The sequence below is a fragment of the Meira miltonrushii genome (genome assembly GCF_003144205.1).
Source record: "Meira miltonrushii strain MCA 3882 unplaced genomic scaffold FA14scaffold_1, whole genome shotgun sequence".
In the NCBI taxonomy this organism is placed as follows: domain Eukaryota; kingdom Fungi; phylum Basidiomycota; class Exobasidiomycetes; order Exobasidiales; family Brachybasidiaceae; genus Meira; species Meira miltonrushii.
Window position 1 is genome coordinate 4,855,993 of NW_020289943.1, and position 18,232 is coordinate 4,874,224.

General features: G+C 35.4%; 10 protein-coding genes across 10 annotated transcripts; all 10 read left to right on the top strand.

Moving 5' to 3' along the window:
* Positions 1-229: 229 nt before the first annotated feature.
* On the top strand, positions 230-1,387 carry FA14DRAFT_153890 (uncharacterized protein; the record flags this gene model as incomplete). Its single annotated transcript, XM_025497641.1, has 2 exons — positions 230-267; positions 328-1,387. 2 exons carry the CDS (start codon positions 230-232, stop codon positions 1,385-1,387), a joined length of 1,098 nt encoding a protein of 365 aa, XP_025358871.1.
* Positions 1,388-1,707: 320 nt separating this feature from the next.
* FA14DRAFT_27912 (uncharacterized protein) lies at positions 1,708-2,773 on the top strand. Its single transcript, XM_025502121.1, has one exon. It carries the CDS (start codon positions 2,028-2,030, stop codon positions 2,640-2,642), a length of 615 nt encoding a protein of 204 aa, XP_025358872.1. The 5' UTR covers positions 1,708-2,027; the 3' UTR covers positions 2,643-2,773.
* A 559-nt stretch (positions 2,774-3,332) lies between these two features.
* On the top strand, positions 3,333-3,929 carry FA14DRAFT_153892 (uncharacterized protein; the record flags this gene model as incomplete). Its single annotated transcript, XM_025497642.1, has 1 exon — positions 3,333-3,929. One exon carries the CDS (start codon positions 3,333-3,335, stop codon positions 3,927-3,929), a length of 597 nt encoding a protein of 198 aa, XP_025358873.1.
* Positions 3,930-4,582: 653 nt separating this feature from the next.
* On the top strand, positions 4,583-5,194 carry FA14DRAFT_177834 (uncharacterized protein; the record flags this gene model as incomplete). The annotated part of the gene is made up of 1 exon (XM_025500780.1): positions 4,583-5,194. The coding sequence occupies one exon, from the start codon at positions 4,583-4,585 to the stop codon at positions 5,192-5,194; it is 612 nt and encodes a 203-aa protein (XP_025358874.1).
* Positions 5,195-5,993: 799 nt separating this feature from the next.
* Positions 5,994-6,636, top strand: FA14DRAFT_177835 (uncharacterized protein; the record flags this gene model as incomplete). Its single annotated transcript, XM_025500781.1, has 2 exons — positions 5,994-6,124; positions 6,195-6,636. 2 exons carry the CDS (start codon positions 5,994-5,996, stop codon positions 6,634-6,636), a joined length of 573 nt encoding a protein of 190 aa, XP_025358875.1.
* Positions 6,637-12,333: 5,697 nt separating this feature from the next.
* On the top strand, positions 12,334-13,306 carry FA14DRAFT_183931 (uncharacterized protein). Its single transcript, XM_025501356.1, has one exon. The coding sequence runs from the start codon at positions 12,612-12,614 to the stop codon at positions 13,296-13,298; it is 687 nt and encodes a 228-aa protein (XP_025358876.1). The 5' UTR covers positions 12,334-12,611; the 3' UTR covers positions 13,299-13,306.
* A 552-nt stretch (positions 13,307-13,858) lies between these two features.
* FA14DRAFT_177838 (uncharacterized protein) lies at positions 13,859-14,461 on the top strand (the record flags this gene model as incomplete). Its single annotated transcript, XM_025500782.1, has 1 exon — positions 13,859-14,461. One exon carries the CDS (start codon positions 13,859-13,861, stop codon positions 14,459-14,461), a length of 603 nt encoding a protein of 200 aa, XP_025358877.1.
* A 320-nt stretch (positions 14,462-14,781) lies between these two features.
* On the top strand, positions 14,782-15,594 carry FA14DRAFT_177839 (uncharacterized protein; the record flags this gene model as incomplete). The annotated part of the gene is made up of 1 exon (XM_025500783.1): positions 14,782-15,594. One exon carries the CDS (start codon positions 14,782-14,784, stop codon positions 15,592-15,594), a length of 813 nt encoding a protein of 270 aa, XP_025358878.1.
* Positions 15,595-15,833: 239 nt separating this feature from the next.
* FA14DRAFT_153898 (uncharacterized protein) lies at positions 15,834-16,713 on the top strand (the record flags this gene model as incomplete). The annotated part of the gene is made up of 2 exons (XM_025497643.1): positions 15,834-16,363; positions 16,386-16,713. 2 exons carry the CDS (start codon positions 15,834-15,836, stop codon positions 16,711-16,713), a joined length of 858 nt encoding a protein of 285 aa, XP_025358879.1.
* A 619-nt stretch (positions 16,714-17,332) lies between these two features.
* Positions 17,333-18,160, top strand: FA14DRAFT_177841 (uncharacterized protein; the record flags this gene model as incomplete). The annotated part of the gene is made up of 1 exon (XM_025500784.1): positions 17,333-18,160. The coding sequence occupies one exon, from the start codon at positions 17,333-17,335 to the stop codon at positions 18,158-18,160; it is 828 nt and encodes a 275-aa protein (XP_025358880.1).
* Positions 18,161-18,232: the final 72 nt, after the last annotated feature.

An 18,232-nucleotide genomic window follows, 5' to 3' on the forward strand; every position in this document is an offset into this window, starting at 1 on the left:
TATAAAAGTGTGAATGTTATTATGTGATGTCCTAAAAGATTGCCAAGTATGGCTGCTTCCCTTGTACAACGGCCAAGGGCGCGTTGCCCCAAACAGTTAACTGCGCCGCTTATGCCTTTGCTTCAATTCAACCCAATGAACGCGGGGGCGGGGAAGATGATTGTTTGTTTGTTTGTTCACAAACATCATTTGCAGTTTTGGAAAGAAGAAGGTAAGGTTAGGTGATACAATGGCAGAGGGACATAATTGGATAGTAGATGTGCATACGTGAGTGAATACGAATAACTCAAGGGAATCTGACTCAATACTTACAGACCGCCCTTTCAGTCACATTCTTCCAACCAGACTTGCACAAAAGATTCGCGGCGTCTTTCTTGCAGCTGAAGGTCTTTCTGTTGGTCAAGATGCAAATCATATATGCTGTACACCGGCTTACAACAAAGCAGATGAAGATCAAGGTCCATCATTCACAGATCAGCCATTATTCGAACTGAAATATCCTGCATACAACAAAGATGGGAATATGCAAAAGATTCTTTCTGAGAATGGGATTCGATCGATTTGGGTGTTACCATATGCTCACAAAGGTGATGGAATGGCACATCAACTCAACGGAGATATCGTAGTAACATGCACAAAAGGTACTTTCGAGACAGCATTCATCGATGCGATACCGGCTCTGACTGTTCACCCCGATGATGAAAAAGAGGGTGTTCGATTGACAACACTTGAAGCACTAAAAGCTGGATGTAAGGCAGCCAAGTTGCACTGTTCAGTGGGACACTACGGAATCCTGCATCCCTCCTTGGAGCCATTCTGGGAAATAGCAAATCAAATCAGGCTACCGGTGATCGTTCATGTTGGAAATCATATCTCCGGTCATACGGCCGTCTCTGAGCTGGATGACGTTGACAAATTGATGCAAAGATACAAACATGTAATCTTTGTGATTGCTCATAGTGGAGCGCCAGGAACAAGTGAGGCGATCAAATTGGCAACCCAATATTCAAACGTATATCTCGATACAACACCCGTTGTTAGTCATACGATTGCATATCCGCCAAAATCTCATTCACAGTATCCAGACTTGATCCGATTGGCAAAAGAGGGAAAGGTGTTATTTGGAACAGATTTTCCCAATGTAGCTGTGTCGATTGAGGAACAGATCAAGTATATTTTTGACACGTTTGCAACGGATGAAAGTTGGAAGCAGAAAAGGAAAGAACTGGAAGCAAAAGAGACAGCTGAGGGGCTGAAATGGTGGCAGTATAAGGAGTATGCTCAACAAGCGGGGAAAGCCGTTGTAGAAGTCTTGGGTGATGCTGCATTGCGGATTTTTGAGCAAACAGATCAAGGCAGTCTTTCACAATTTACTTCTCATCTTTGAGTAATTCTCACCAGCGCCGATAATCTGCTAACCCTTTGGGATCACCTCTGCAAAGATGACTGTCAAACCATTCTGCTGTCATCAAGAACTACAAAAGCCCATTCTGCTGCTTCATTGTACTTGGCATCTAATGAGCTAGCTGCCTATAGCGTGAAAACCGTCAACGAGAAAGGATCAAGACCATTTGTTGGGAATCACCATGCTCAACGAATGACAAAGCATAAACTAGTCAGCCTCCAGATGCAGAACTAAAGAAATTTCCGACACAAAGTGGAGTCTCGTTACCAGTTCATCAAGTGCATGCTCGTCATTGTAGTACTTCTTGACATCTGTCTTGATTCACCTTTTTCTTCGCAACTTTGCAAACGCGGCACCGTAATAGGATCTACCCCTCTACCCCATACTGTCGAAGATTCTGATGAGCGCGGAGCGAAAATGAATTGATGTGAAAGGACAGAGCATAAAATAATCGCAAAAAAGCATTGTCCATTGCTTGCCCGAACTTTGTGGATAATGTAATGACGTCATGTTCTTACAATACCACAAGAACATTTATCGAGGAAGTGGAAGAGATTTAAACTTCTATGACTTCTGTCAAGTGGGATCTTGTTTTGCACTTTGACCTCTCAAAGCTCTTTTGATGATGATAAAATTCTCTCCTCTTTCAGTTCTAGCCATCGGTTTTTCTGCCAGCTTTACCGCTTGCTCCCCCATTCTACTTCAACGTCGTGCAAGCGTTACGTGTACCACAAAGTACAGCGGTTACTTGTACAGTACGGTGATTGAGAATGTGACAGATACGAGTGTTTCAAGTCAACGTGGCCATAGGATTGGTATAAATAATGACAACTATTTCATCCACGATGACGTTGGAGATAAATTCTTATTTGATGAATGCGAATCGGATGGCTGGAACTCGTCTCCGAGACAATTTGGTCAACTAAAATACGTTCCCCAAGGTGAATTTCGAGCTGTGACTGCTGATACGACCACACAAGGAAGTGGTTACCCGCTCAGCATGCAAAATGCATCTTCTGTGGCTGATGATATGTTGGATCGTCAATGGTTCTATGCATATTGGAAGAATGATAAACAGGGTGGCCCATACGTAACCGTACACGTCAAAGGTAATCCAAATGATGACGATGATGAATTTGATCTGCCATATTCAGCCTATTATAATGGTATCAATACGGCAACCAAGAAAGATACTGGACATGTGTATACCCTCTTTGATGTTGAAATCCTTAGCTGAATAATATTGAATTTGGCTTGAGAGTTGGTCGGACTTGACAGTACTTTACAAATGCCGTACTCTTCTCCAAGGAAAGGTTCATGGTCTTGAGAAAGAAAAAGCATTGATCGGCATGAGCTCCAATTTCGGACAAACATGTCACCGATCTGGGAATCAGTGGTGTTGTGCATGATTGTACAAAAGCGCGACACATGTCACAATATCACGCATGCATAATCCAATGACCAAACACCGTCTCGGACCGAGTGAAAGCATGTAAAGATGACCCTTGACACACTTTTCCGCTTCAAATGGATTACTCGTGGGCTGAATAATGCATCATTTCTTGCTTCATCATGTGTTCATGCAAAATTTAGTGTGATACTCGGACGCCAAGCTCCGCAAGGAAGAAGACCTACTCCAAATCATCAGTTTTCTCCATTGATTTGCACATGATTGTCCAAAACTTCCACGCAAATCCGTGTTCTTGATCGCGCTAGACAAATGACGATATCTGGATATCATTTGACGAATCTTTCACAACAATGACAGAAGAGAAGCATCTTGTCAAAGTCTCCGGTGAGCCCAAATGAACCGTAAAAGACATATAAGAGGTCAAGTTTTTCTCTTCCAATTTGTCTTTTGCCCATCCAACTCTCTTTCGTAAGTCCTCAGTCTTTTTCTCCTCCAAAAACCCCTCCAACTCTCACGATGAAGTTCCTTTCTACAACAATTCTTTCTGTCGCCTTGATCGCATGCTCAGTCATTGCAGCTCCAGCAGAACGTCGTGCAAGTGTTTCAGGAACAACCAAATACAGCGGTTACCTTTACAGCGTAAAATTGGGTCAACTTGGTGATTACAGCAATGAAACTCAACGTGGAACCCCACTCACACTTGGTGAAGATGGCTATCTCACTCATTCAACCTTTGAGGATTTCTTCTTCTTTGAGGAAAGCAAGGCAGACGGCTGGAATCAATCTCCTAAAGAATTCGGTCGTGTGAAATACGACGACGGTTCCGATCAATCTCTTACTGCTGATACCGATAAACAAGGCTCTGGACATGCTCTTCGTCTCCAATACGATGCTTCTTCCACCGGTTTCGACTTGGACCGTCAATGGTTCTATGCGAATTATATCAACGGTGTACATGGTCCATATGTCACTTTGCAATTGAACGGCAACCCTAATGACAACAACCAAGATTATCAATTGCCCTTTGCAGCTTACTACAACAACCACGATACAGCAACCGCAAAGGACACTGGTCACACGTATGTCCTCTTCAATGCCACAATTCTCAGCTAGACAACTTGCAAGTGATCTGGAACGGCGTCGCATCTCTTGCGATCTATTGTGAACCTTTTTTCCACGATCCTACTCTCGATCTCAAAGACCATTGTACGTTCTTTTCCCTCCCATTGTACAGCAATAGAGCATGAATCATCACACTGATGTTTGACTTCTGTATAAAAAGACAATTTCTTAGAAATCACCATAAATGTTTGTGTCTTGGTTTTCTGCTTGAGTGTGCTTAGCTGCTGAAGTATGATGATGCAATCAAAGATGAAGTGCTTTCATGAGCATATTGGCGGGCACTTCCGTTTAAGTTGAGGGTGGCTTTAGTGATTTGTGGCTTGAGGACGGACAGATGCGTGTATGCGATCACTCCTTCATTCGCACTCTGGGCAACACACCCTTATAACAATGCTACCATTTTACAATTGATGCATATCCCGCAGCATTGCAATTTCCGTAACAAGTACACGCATGTCCGTGTCTGTTTTCATGCGCACTTTTCAAGTTATGCTACTTTGCTCAGCATTTGTCTTGGCGAGAAAAAGTTAGAATGAGAAAAGCCAGATTGAAGGGTATATAAAGTGTCCCAAATTCCAAACGAAAACGATTTTTGCCTCATCCAAATCATCCTACAAGGACTTCCTCCTCTTCTTCAATTCAACATGCAAGTCAGCACGATTGTCATCCTCACCATCGGCGTTGCTGCCACTTGGGCTTCTGCTATCCCAATGAACCTTGCTCGCCGTGATAGCGTTTCATGCAAAGCTAAATACCGTGGAAATCTTTACAGTACCTATTTGAGCTCTTTGAGCGACACAAGCGACATCTCTCAACGTGGATTCGCAATCGATAAGGATGATCAAAACTACCTTGTAGACACATGGAACTATCAAGGTCAATTCCAGTTCGATGAATGCACCACTAGCGGTTGGAATCAATCACCAAAGGAGTTTGGCCAATTGAAATACGTCAATTTAGGTGATTACAAAGCCGTTACTGCCAAGCCTGTAGCTTCGGACAAAGGTCATGCTTTACACATTCAAAATGCCGCTTCATCGAACAACGGACTCTTGGAACGTCAATGGTGGTACGCAGACTGGCTTAATGATAAATCAGGTGGCGAATACGTTACGTTGCAATTGAGCGGTAATCCAAACGATGCCAATCAAGACTACAACTTGCCAAATGCTGATATCGACTATGATGGCCATGTCACGGCAACTTCAAGCTACACCGGATTTACGTACACTCTCTTTGATATCACCTACCCTTAGGATGCGTCTTGTTTTGAGGGTTAACATTCCCGTTCTCAATCTTCCTTTCCGATGATGACTTATTCCATCGATGACTTAGACAATATCTACAATCTCTTTCCTCATTCTTGTAATTATCGACTTTTGACTCCATTTTGTAGCAGTTTGGAGAATATATGTTGTGACACATGATAGTTTGCATGTTCAGCAAATGGACGTTAACCGCAATTAATCAAGGGTTAATTAGCCATTAATAAAATCCTAGGCGTACCGCGTTGTGGGCGTATGAAGGTAGGTCAATTTATATTTGGATTATGAAACAAGCATTCATCTGGTCACAAAAGAAGTCAAATATACATCTGTTTGCGGGATACCAAGGTCCGCATTGCAAACCATAAACACAAAGATGGCGGAAGTTTTTTCATGTGAATTGCTAAAGCGGAACAATTTGACAGCGTATCGCGCGGATAAACGGAAATCTTCATTTCGGATTTAAGGGAGTAGTATTGCACAAATGAAGCCTAGGAGCTCCGATGCAAACAACATCAGAGGAGCTTCAACTCCCACGTTGCACGTTGTCAGAGGAATTTCGCTGCCGTCAGCTAAGTTTCTATGTATATATTGCCGTCAGAAGAGCTTCGATGCATAATAAACTTTGCATCGTTGACAATGGCACAACGGGACATATTCTGATTTGGAAAGGTTATAAAAAGGAAAAAAAGTAACTGATTACGAAAATCAAACAACTCCCATCAACACATACACTTTCATCTTATCAAACACTCTACTCACGTACCTTTTGCGCTCCATCGTCACTATCATGTTTTACAAAACACCACTCATTCTCGCCGTCGTCTTGGTCGCCGCATTATCCGTCAATGCAAAAGTGACGTACCAAAAAGGCCTCGTCCCTGAAAAAGCTGGAAGCGGTTCTGCAAACACGCATGCCTTGTAAGTATTTCTCTTCGACTTTCATCATCATAACTTATTGACACAAATTATCTAACTACCCATCTTCCAGCTACGTTGTCGGAGACAGAAACGGCTACAAATTCAGTGTCTTGAAGAATGAAGCCGGAAAATGGTCAGAAGCAACGTGCGGAAACGTCGTTCAAGGCTCCAAAGGTTTGGGTCCTAACGGCGCTTCCTTCTATACTGCACCTTGCGAAGTAGACGCTTCCACAGGAGATCAAGTTGTTAAGGTACAATGCATCGATCCAACGAATCCAAAAGCTGAAAGAGCAGGAAGTGCCACTATCAGTTGGTACAAAGGTCCAACTCAAGATGGTCAACGCTCTTATGGCATTCACGTTGAAAGCCAAGGTAATATTTATTTGGGTACCACTCTTGCTTCAGAGCAAGGTACTCCACTCATTCAAGGTCCTTTCTCTTTGGGTGGATTGCAAAATCAAGGCGTAATTATCAACTGCAACGGTAAAGAACGTACTCGTTTGGCAAACTGAGCTACGTCATTGCTTTTGCGTATGTGTAAGGCCTCATTGAGGTAACACTTTTCACACAAGCATCACTCTTTCTCCTTAGATCGGGGCTCAATGCGCTCCTGCCTCATATACGTTCTTAATGCGAAAGTTTCTCCCTCGTTCATTGAACTCTGAAAATTTTGAGGTCTCGTGTTTCATATCCGCAACTTCAATCACGTCGTCAGAAAAAATGAGAGGAGATTCGGTCCTCATTCTATTTACTCTGTTCATGAAACAGCAACTATTAATTGTTGCTGAGCCAGTAAGAACAATTGTTGATGCGAAAGGGGATTCGTCTGATCATTCTTCTTCTAAGAATAAATTTGAATATACCCCTGTCTTTTCTAAGCCGATAGAATATCGATCAAAGCTTGAAAGGAGCAGAGAATCAGTTCGAAAAACAAGGGCTCGAGATCCGAAAAGATACAAAGACTTGAATGACAAGCACTATCGCTTACGAAGGGATGATCCGATCAAAAGGGCTAGAGATGTAGCTTATTCAAGGAAATATAAAGCTTCACATCTTGAACAAGTGCGAAGGTATCAAAGTGTTACGTTTTGTAGTCTCCAGGCACTGCTTTCTGAATAATAATAATAAATTTGTGAGGTAGAGAAAGGTGGGTAGAATTTACATGTGATATGAGACTATTTATAATTGACAAATGGGCTAATTATGGGCACCAAGACTGTGGTTCGTCAGCCTTTGTGGCGGAACAGGCGTTAAGGCGTGATACGGCGTGATACGGCAAGTGACGCCTGTACACGTGCCAGGCGTACCGTATACGTCATATCCTAACACCCCTCCTCGCAACGAAGGTTGATGAATCCGTTAATTTAAAGATAATAAATGTAAAGATAAAGAGAATTATTGAAGATCGAGAGGTTTCGTTAAAGTATCGGTTAATTAAGCTGTTATATAAATTGGTTATAGTTTAATTATATTTATATTAATATAATAACAAATAAAATAAAAACGAATATTGATATATCATATATATTAAGTAGCTAAATAACCAGTGATAATAGTATAAGCTACTTGATTATTAATAAATAATAAAATTAGTAGATTCGTCTCGATTCGTAAGTATTCTATAAGATCGAGAATAATAATAATATAAGTTATAGTAAGAGTTATTATAATATACTCTACTTTAATAGAAAAAAGTATAATAATCGACTGTTTTTATAATTTCTAATTAATTAATATACCTCTATAGTATAGAATAATATTAGTAGTAGAATATATAGAAGAATCTTTAGCTTAATTACTATTAGAATAAGTTAATAAGATAGGATTTAATATATTATATTTATAATCGATATCGATTTTTAAAGATTAAATAAGATAGTATATAACTCGGTAAATAACTTTTAAATAATAAAGTTATAGTTTAACTAAAAATTATAAAAGTCGGTTAATAATAAAAGAAAGATCTAAATATATATAAACACCTAGATAAATTAATTTTCTAATAATTAAATAATATTTTATATATTTATTTATTATTAAGATTTATAAAGTATTATTAAATAATCTTTTTATAGTTAAATAATTTATAAGGATTTAGATAGAAAGTATTTTCTAAGTTTCTATAAGAAATTAATTAATAATTAATTTTATATATTTTATTTAATAAATTTTAATAAAGTTATAAGTCTAAGTTAATTAAATTTCTAAAATATAATATATTTATCTTTTATTTATTATCTTAAATATTTCGGTAAGATATAATTTAATTTACTTTAATATAATAATATTTATAATAAAAATTATTAAATTATTAATATAAAATATAATAATTAAAATGATTTTTCTTAATTTATTATATTTCGAATATAAATTAAAATCTCTTTTAAAATATATAAAATTAATTTTATATAAGAAAGAATCGATTTTTAAATATTATTATTATCTTATTTACTTTAAACTATAAAATAATTTTTAAAATAAATAGTATTTATTTTTTAGTATAAGATTATTATTAATACTTAATAGTAATTCTATATAAATTTCTTTATTAATTTTATTATATAAATATATTATATATATATCTATTTAATAAATAAACTAACTTTATAATATTATAAAAGCGATAAGAAAGTATAAAATTATAATTTATATAATAGGTATATAAGTTTTATTAAAATCGATATTAAAAATCTATAAGTATCTTTAAATAATAAGATAAGCTTTATATTTATTAATTATATTATCTACTTTTCGTTTAATCTTAAAAACCTAATAATATCTTATAATCTAATATAATTTAAGTCGATTTATAATAACTTAAATATTATTTATAATAAAAGATAATAATTCGGTTTAAATTATTAATTTCTATTATTCTATATCTAGTCGTTTAAAGGCTTTATAAATTATCTTTAATTTATTATTATTAATATATATTTAATATATAATAATTAATTCGATTTAATTTATTAATTTTATTTTAAATTTAAATTCTTTATAATATTTTATTACTAATATATTATTTTCGATATAATTTAATATAATTAATATATTTATTATAGTTTCTTATAGTAGAAAATCTATTTCGATAAAAATAATATTATAACTTATAATAATTTATTTAATTATAAGATCTAATAATTTCTATACTTTTATTCTTTTATTTATTCTATTTTTAATATATATAAATTTCTTTAATTTTAAAGTTAATTTATAATCTTATTTAAATTAGTATATATATACTAAATAGCTAAATATCTAAAAATCAATAATATTTAATTACTATTTAATCTATAACTTAAATAGAGTCTTATAATTATTTCTTTTATTTATAGTTATATTATATAATATATAAGTATATATAGTAGTATAAACCTAAAATAAATAAGATAGATTTTTATATATAAATAAAGTTTAAATTTTATCAAATAAAGTTTAATAAAAATATTTAATTTAACTATTTTACTAAGGTATATAAAATATAGTTAATTTATATTTAATTCTTATTTTTATTATATATTCTAATATATCTTTATTCTTAAATATTATACTATTATCTATATAAATCTTTTTAACTCGATAGGATTATATATATTTATTTATATTTATCTAAGTAATAATTTCTTTTAATAGTTAAGAAATAACTATAAATAAAATAATCAAGACGAGTCTTAAATAATTATTAATAATCGTTAATAAGTAATATTTACTATTTAATACTTTTATTAAAAGAGAGTTAATAATATCTATATAAACTAACTTAAATAACTCGGTTACCTAAGAATTATTAATATTAAATAGTATTCTCTTATATTTTTTAATTATATATACTTTATAATATTATTTTACCGATTTTCTTTAAATTATTAATCTACTTATATTTTCGATTATTTTTAAGAGAATATAATATAAATAATATCTAATTCGATTATATAATATATTAATCAAGATATTTTATATATTTATTATAATAATATTTAATTTTAGTTAAGCTATATTTAAATAAATATTTACTCTATAGTAATAACCAGTAATAATCTTCTTATTATCTTTATAGTATATAAAATAAATATTTCTTTTACTTATATAATAATAAATTTTACTATATTAATTATAATAATTTATATAGAATTAGTATATTAAGAAGAGATTTCCTATAAAAGTAGGTATATAAATAATATTTTCTAAGGTAATTTATTTACTTTTATTATTTCTATTTAAAATATCGATTTTTATAGTTCTTCGATCAATCTTATAGATAATTTAATTTCTACTAACTCGAATCAGAATTAATTTAAAATAATAATTAATAAATTTATTATATTATATTATAATATAATTAAATATACTATAATTAATTATTTATATACTAGTTTCTTAAATTATATTAACTTATATTATTATATATTCTAAGATAATTATAATATTTAATCTATCTATATATATTAATATTATTAAATTATTTATTTCTTAAACTATATTTATTAATAATTTATTTTATTTTAATTTATTTTATTTATTCGTCTTATTTTTCTTTAATTCTTTATAAATCTTAATTATATTTTAATAATACTCGATACTCGAAATTCTTAATAATAAATAACTTTTTAAATAATAACCTTTATTTATATAGTTTCTATATATAAAATTTATTAGATTTTTTAATAATTTTAATAATTTAATAGTAGTTATAGTATAAGCTATTACCTTTATTATTAATTTTAATCGTTTTATATTATTTTATCGATTATTATTATTATTATAATCTTATTTCTTAACTCTTTATTTATATTTACTTTATTATAATTAATATTAATCTTATAATTTATATTTAAATAATAAAAGTATCTTTATTTCTAATATTATATTAGTTATTTTACTGATTTTATCTAATAATATATTATAGTAACTATTTATAAATAATAATATTCTTTTAATTATCTTTCTAATATATTTATAATATAAAATAAGATATTTATATAACTTTAAATAATCGATTAAGATTTAAAAATATTAATAATAATTATTAATTAATTTATCTTTATTTAAATAAAAATAAAAGAATTTATATTATACTTTTTTATAAAGTAATTTAATAGAAATCAAGAAATAACTAGTTAAAATTATCTATATAGATTCTCCTTATATAAGACTCTATAAGATTCTTATATTATCTATAAGCGATTTAAGATAATAAATCAAATATATAATTAAGTATTTATTCGATTCTTTATCTTTTACCTTCTTTTATTTATATTCTTCTAATTCTTATCGATAAACTTCTTCTATATTATTCTTATTAACTTATTATTATAATAATTAATATTATATTAATATTTATCTAAGTATAACTTCTAACTTAATATTTCGTTATAATTCTTAACTTCGAGTTAAAACTCTAACCGGTGGTGTTTTACTCTAATTAAACTTTCTAGAGAGAGAAGTTATACTTATATCTAGTTTCTTTAATTCTTCTAAGGTATTAGTATACTTAAATATAACCTTATATACTTAATAATCTTTTATTTATAACTATCTTTTAAATACTAGCGCCTATATATAAAAGTTATTCTTATATTCTTTTAATATAAGAGCCTTTACCTTTAATGCTATTAATTCTTTAGTATTTATTAATATTTTTACCGAATTACATTGATTCGTGATGAATCGTTAATATTGTACTTGATTCGTCAGAGAACAGTGATATTTTCAGAGCCGGGCAAGTAGAGCTGTTAACTCTGTTACATTTTATAGTCTCTAGGCACTGCTTTCTGAATAATAATAATAAATTTGTGAGGTAGAGAAAGGTGGGTAGAATTTACATGTGATATGAGACTATTTATAATTGACAAATGGGCTAATTATGGGCACCAAGACTGTGGTTCGTCAGCCTTTGTGGCGGAACAGGCGTTAAGGCGTGATACGGCGTGATACGGCAAGTGACGCCTGTACACGTGCCAGGCGTACCGTATACGTCATATCCCAACACAAAGATTATATCAGCAGGAATACAGGAAGAAAGAGAAGGAAAGGAAGGCAAAGAAGCAGGATACTCCAAGTCAAATTACGGATCGCACAATCGTTCAGAGTGAGGCCAATAAGCCCAAAAAGCGAAGGAGAACGTATCAACAAATCAGTAGTGATACACCTGACTCGGATTTCAGATCCAATATCAAAACGAGACGAATGCAAAGGGAGAGTACCTCAGACAAAACTCGAGCCAATCGACCGCATATCATTGCCCGACTAAAAGTCTCACCCAAAACGATTGATGAATTCTATGGACCGAACACACCTCCTTCAGCATGATTGAGCTCTAAAACAGTCCGATTCGATGCATTAAGTAGCTTTGGTGCTTCGGGGCTACAAATGCAAATGTTTCAACTTGCATGTTATTTTATCTTCGCTGGTGTTAAAAATAGATTTGATAATTCTTTGCTTTCCTAACTAAAACGGCATCCATCTACTGACAACAACTTCAGAAAGTATGGTAAAACGTCTTTTCACTTTTCTACTCTGGTCTCTGATCATTCAAAGGTGCTTAATTCTCCTCCCACAAATATATGCTGTGCCTGTTAGGATCGTTGTTGATGTTAAAGATGAAGCCACTAAGGACTCTCCTTCGCAAGATGGACTTCGGTACTCTCCTACTCTACCGCAAAGAAACTATATGGGACAGAAAACGGTTAGAGGACCGAGCAGGATACGACAGAAAAGAAAAGCAAGAACGTACGAAGAAATATTGAAAATAAATCGAGATAGAATGAGAAAATATCGAAAAGAAAAACCTGAATATCTGAGGGACTTGAATCACAGAGCACACATTCGTCGTCAAAGTGATCCGGAAAAGAAAGCTAAACATGATGCGTACTTGAAAGAGTATCGAGAAAGACACAAGGATAGACTAAAACTACAGCATAAGGTATACATGCAAAAATACAGATCCACTAAGAAAGCAACAGAACAAGACGAAAAGATTGATCTCAGGCCAAACAAACGCAGAAGACTCAAAGGTTCCGATCAGCAGGGGAGCTTCACGACATCGAGTAGTTCAATTGAAAGCAAAGACACTGAACAAAACTCAACAATTCCACGTCCACACATCGTCGCACGTTTGAAGCTGCCAGCAAAAACAATTGAAAAATTCTACGGTCCACAGCCATCTATACCTTGAGTGAGCGCTACATCAGAAGTTGCATATCAGATAATTCACATGTGTGGCTTCTCGGGGCTATTTTCGCTGGTATGTTTACACTTTTGGTATTCTTTCTACAATTATTTTTGTCTTGTATCATCAACAGAATGTATTGCCAATAACACTGTCTTGGTGCTTCTTTGATAAAGCCACTAAATTGTGCTCCTAATCAAATGAATGCAACTCCTGTGCAACTGATTGTTGAAGCAAACGATGCATCGCCTAAAGGCTCTTCTGGAAATGATAGGTCGATCATAGCATTCCACAGAAGATGAGAACGCTGAAAGATTGCCTTGTTACCATCCCCACAATTTTTCGAGCTTAGGATTGACACCTGGAACTCATCAGATCTTCTGTTGGGCATCATAGCCCCTGATTCATACGGGTTTACACAATATCTGAAACCGCTTCGCGAAGCTCGGGGCAATAGCCAGAAAGGTAAAAGCATTTTGCATAGACATACTTTCAATGGTTATTCAAGCCACGTTCTCTCTGTAAACACTATCATCGGTTTCTTGTTCCCTTACATCAAATTAAAGATGAGAAATGATATGTTCCTGGGTCTCTTTCTTTCCCTCGTATGTCTCAGTACATTGACTTTCCCAATCCCTGTCAGAATCATCGTTGATGCTGACTATGAATCCGATCAAGACAATCCATGGCTTTCTGTACCCAGAAAGTTCGCAAGAGAGACGAAACCAACACCAAAGAGAACAAGGGGGCCAAAGAAAACGTATGAAGAGAAGTTGCAAAACGATCGTGAACGTAAAAGACGCTTTTATCAAAACAATACCGAACATCAAAAAAAGATGCATCAGGCTTCGTATCTTAGGAGAAAAGCGGATCCTTTAAGAGTGAAGCATGATCTTGCAACTAGAAAGATTTACAGAGAAGCAAATAGAGAAAAGATTTCCTCATATCAGCGGGAATACTACCTCAGAAGGAAAGCGGAAGCGGAGGCAAAGAAAAGACAAGCAGCAGACAGTGTGGAAATGTCAATCCAGCTTGAAAGCCAGAAAAAGAGAAAGCTCGATACTATCGTAGCCGAAGGGAGCGAGTCTCATCGTAGTGCAAATACACATGCGAAAAAGCAAAGAGCATCTTCTCCTAAGGGAAATACAGAAGCAAAGCCTTCCCCTTGAGTCTTTCGCCCAGTAGTGAAATTCAACTTTTTCCTCAATACGCCTCGTACAATGTAAGGCAGAAACCTACCTCCTCTATCTCAAGACAGTCATGTTATTAGCAGAGAATCTGTGTTTCCCTTGCTTCTGGGAAGTCTACCACCATATAGATAGAAGCGGATTTTCCCTTGCACAGCTTTGTACAACACTTATTAATTCTTTTGGCCAAATATGTGTATTATTCGTCGGGGCAACCAAGAGCGTCTCAACTTGCTGAGATGGTTTGACGCTCTTAAATTTGGTTCCTGTCTACCTACTGAAGCACCTCACATATACTCATCATGCGATTCGTAAAACATGCCTTCATTATTGTGCTTGTCACCTTTTATGTTCTTGCATCGGTCAAGGGCGATTCGACTTCAACCTCAAGCACAAGTTCCAGCTCAGGATCCAGCTCAGGTTCCAGCTCAAGCTCTTCAAGTCTTGAATCAGTTTCTCAATCAGTTTCTAGGCCTTTTGATGTATCAATGAATAACCCTGATCCCAACAGCAACGCTCTTTCGACAGCTGAAAAGAAACGGATTAGAAATCGGGATTATATGCGGGAAAGACGAAAACAGTTTCCGGAATTCAACCGAGAACAACGTCGCAACTACCAAAAAGCACACGAAAACGATCCAGAATGGAGAGCAAACAAGAAAGCAATTGATCAAGCGTATAGAGAAAGATACAAAGAGCGCAAGAAGTTAAGGGATAAAGCTTACCGTGAAAGAAATCATGATGCTATTCTGCAAAGACAGAGGAAAGCTCGAGAGCTGAAGAAGCAAAGATCACAAAGAGGTGCATCTGAGGTCACACTTGTAACAAAAAAGCGCAAGACCCAAGAATTGATCAATCAGTCCGGTCAAAAGAGGGCTCGAGTACGAGTAGACCCAGATCAACAAAGCAAAAGCACAGAATCTCCCGTCGCTCAACGGCAGCCAAATAGTCCGAAAACAACCCACGCTTCCCAAACCCTGTCAGAAAGAGATCCCAGCAGCCCAATTGACCATCCTCGCCTGTCACAAGGTAGAAACGTCTTGCGTATAAAGCTTTCTCAAAAAACGATTGACAAATATCTCTCTCATCAGAAGCCACGTAGTCCCAGTCATTAAGTTGCTAAATATGTCAACTGCTGGATATGAAACACTTGTTCATCATCTTCGCCCTCACACGAGCATAAACAGAAGCATCTTGCTGAGACGTACAAGTCTCACTCAAATAATTTGCTGTGCAACTGTGTATTGATGGGCCGGGGCTCTCAAATGGGACTAAAAGCTAAGATATCGTTACAGTATAAATACTCAATCTACCCTGTCTCTCATTATATCCTTTTTGTTGTCGTACTTTCACTATGAAGGCTTTTAAACACATCTGTACCCCATTGATCATTGCTTTTTGCGCTGTTGCTTTTGTGAGAGGCAGCTCATCGTCATCCTCGGAATCTAGTTCTTCTGACACTGGATCCGATTCCAATTCCGGTTCAAAAACGAGCTCTGGGTCCAGCTCCAGGTCCACTTCAGACTCAGGTCCAGGTTCACAGTCTCATGTCAGCTCTTGGCTTGCAAGTGACTTAAACACAGGTACCAACAAGCATGAAATTCCTTTACCACAAGCAAACGTCGACAAAAATGCCAAGCTCAAGGATGCTCAAAAAGCTAAGAAGAGCAAATACAATAAAATTTACAGAGAAGAACAGAAGAGACTGAATCCTTATTTCCATAGAGATGCTTCCCGAATATTTCGAGAAAGACATCGAAATGATGAAGATTATAAAGAAAAACGTCGTGCAGAAGGTAGAGCATATAGGCAAAAAAAACTTCAAGGAAATTTCAAGAAGGCAAAAGCTGTACCGAACACAGCATCGCGAGAGGTTCAGAGAGAGTATGCGACAATACCGAATCAGACGTAAGCAAGAGCAAGGAGGAGCCAATGTTGAAGGTGCAATTTCTACAGCAAAACGTAAGCGGTTGGACAAAGATCCCGAAGCAGACCACAAACGGGTGAGAAAGGGTACTGTTAGTGTACAGCAACGACCGAGCTCTCCTCAGGATAAGTCATCGCAGCGTATTGCTAATATACAGTCACATTCAGAACGATTATATGTCTCACCAACAGACGATCATCAAAGTATCAACCCTGCTCATCCAAGAGGTCGTAATATCATACGTCTAAAGTTACCACCAGAAACGCTCAAAAAACACTTCCCGCAAACAGACAAAGGGAAAGATTAATTCGAACCCTACAGATTCTTGAGAACATCCGCATTTTTCCCTTTTGACGTTGATGATTTTATTTGCAGTAAAATTGGATGTATGTTGCTGTAGTCATGCCTTGAGACCAGACGAATGCCATCCATATTTGCAGTGCAGCATGTGCAGACATTGAAGTATCTTTGACAGCTCGGAAAGTGATGAATATAATTTTTTTGATCTGTTTATACTGTCGGGGCAAAGATAGTATGTGAAACGCAAGCTACCCTAATCATGTAAAGCGTTTGCTATACATAACATGCCTGCTTCTAGATTGATCGTCTCATATTCACACATATCCGTGTCTTCAAGACGTAATTGCTAAGATACAAGGATATTGCAGCTTTCTTTATCGTCGAAGCTATTGGTACGCCTGCCTACTGGACATAGGGAAGACATCAGTAGACCAAATGATGATCCTCTGACCCTAACTAGATAAAGTAAGGAATAAAGCAATAAACGAATGATTATCGGGCAATACCCATGCGCAAGGATCCCAAGTCATCACAATGGCTCTGTAGGAATCATGAATTCCGCTCAAATATGTACATAAGGCCATATGCGAAGGTGTCGGGGCAAGTTGCGACTTTCAAATGCAAAAATGTTCAAACTTGTGTACAGCACTGGCATACTTGGTAAAATCTATCCCCAAAGAAAACGATATTCCTCTACACCACGATATAATAGCGACGTGATGAACTTGATAAATTTTGTTGGTTTTGCAACCTTACTCTTTGCACAGATTTCTGTTTGCATTGCGGTGGATTCATCATCGTCAAGTTCAAGCTCAAGCTCTAGCTCTTCAGCGTACACCTCTTCTCCCGGATCCTTTTTGGGAGCAGAACATGATATTGACTCAGGGACTGGCTCACAAGCTTTGCCAGTTTCTACTGGAGTGGCTACAACGCTGGAAGAAGTATTGGAATATAGAAGGCTTGAGAAAAATAGGCGACAGAGAGAGTATGAACAAAGAAAACGACGAATCAATCCACACTTCAAGAGAGACTCAAAACGTAAGACAATTGAGAAACAAGCAAACAACCCAGAATGGATTGCTATGAAAAAAGCGTATCACAAGAATTATAACCAGGTACATCATGAAAGAATCCTACAGACTCAGAGAAAGTATCGTAATAAAAATCCACAGATAGTTAAAGCACAGAAAAAAAGGAGACTTCAACGAAAAAAGGAAAGGGAAATAGGAAAGGAATCTCAGGAGATGCCAGTGATATTGACAGGGAAAAGAAATTCTCAAGAACAAGAACAAAATTCTAAGAAAATGAAGTCAAGGACTAGTGGATCACATGATAATGTCGGTGCAGCTACAACCGCTCCTCAGCAGAGAGAAAGGACCATTGTGCGCCTCAAGCTGTCACCAGAGGTGATCAAGAAACACTTTCCACAACAGCCGCCGGAAGGGCCAAAATGACAACATTCTACTCCGGATCTTTTGCCTGCTTTAGTACATCAGGGTTTGTGCATACACTACAAGTACTTCTTA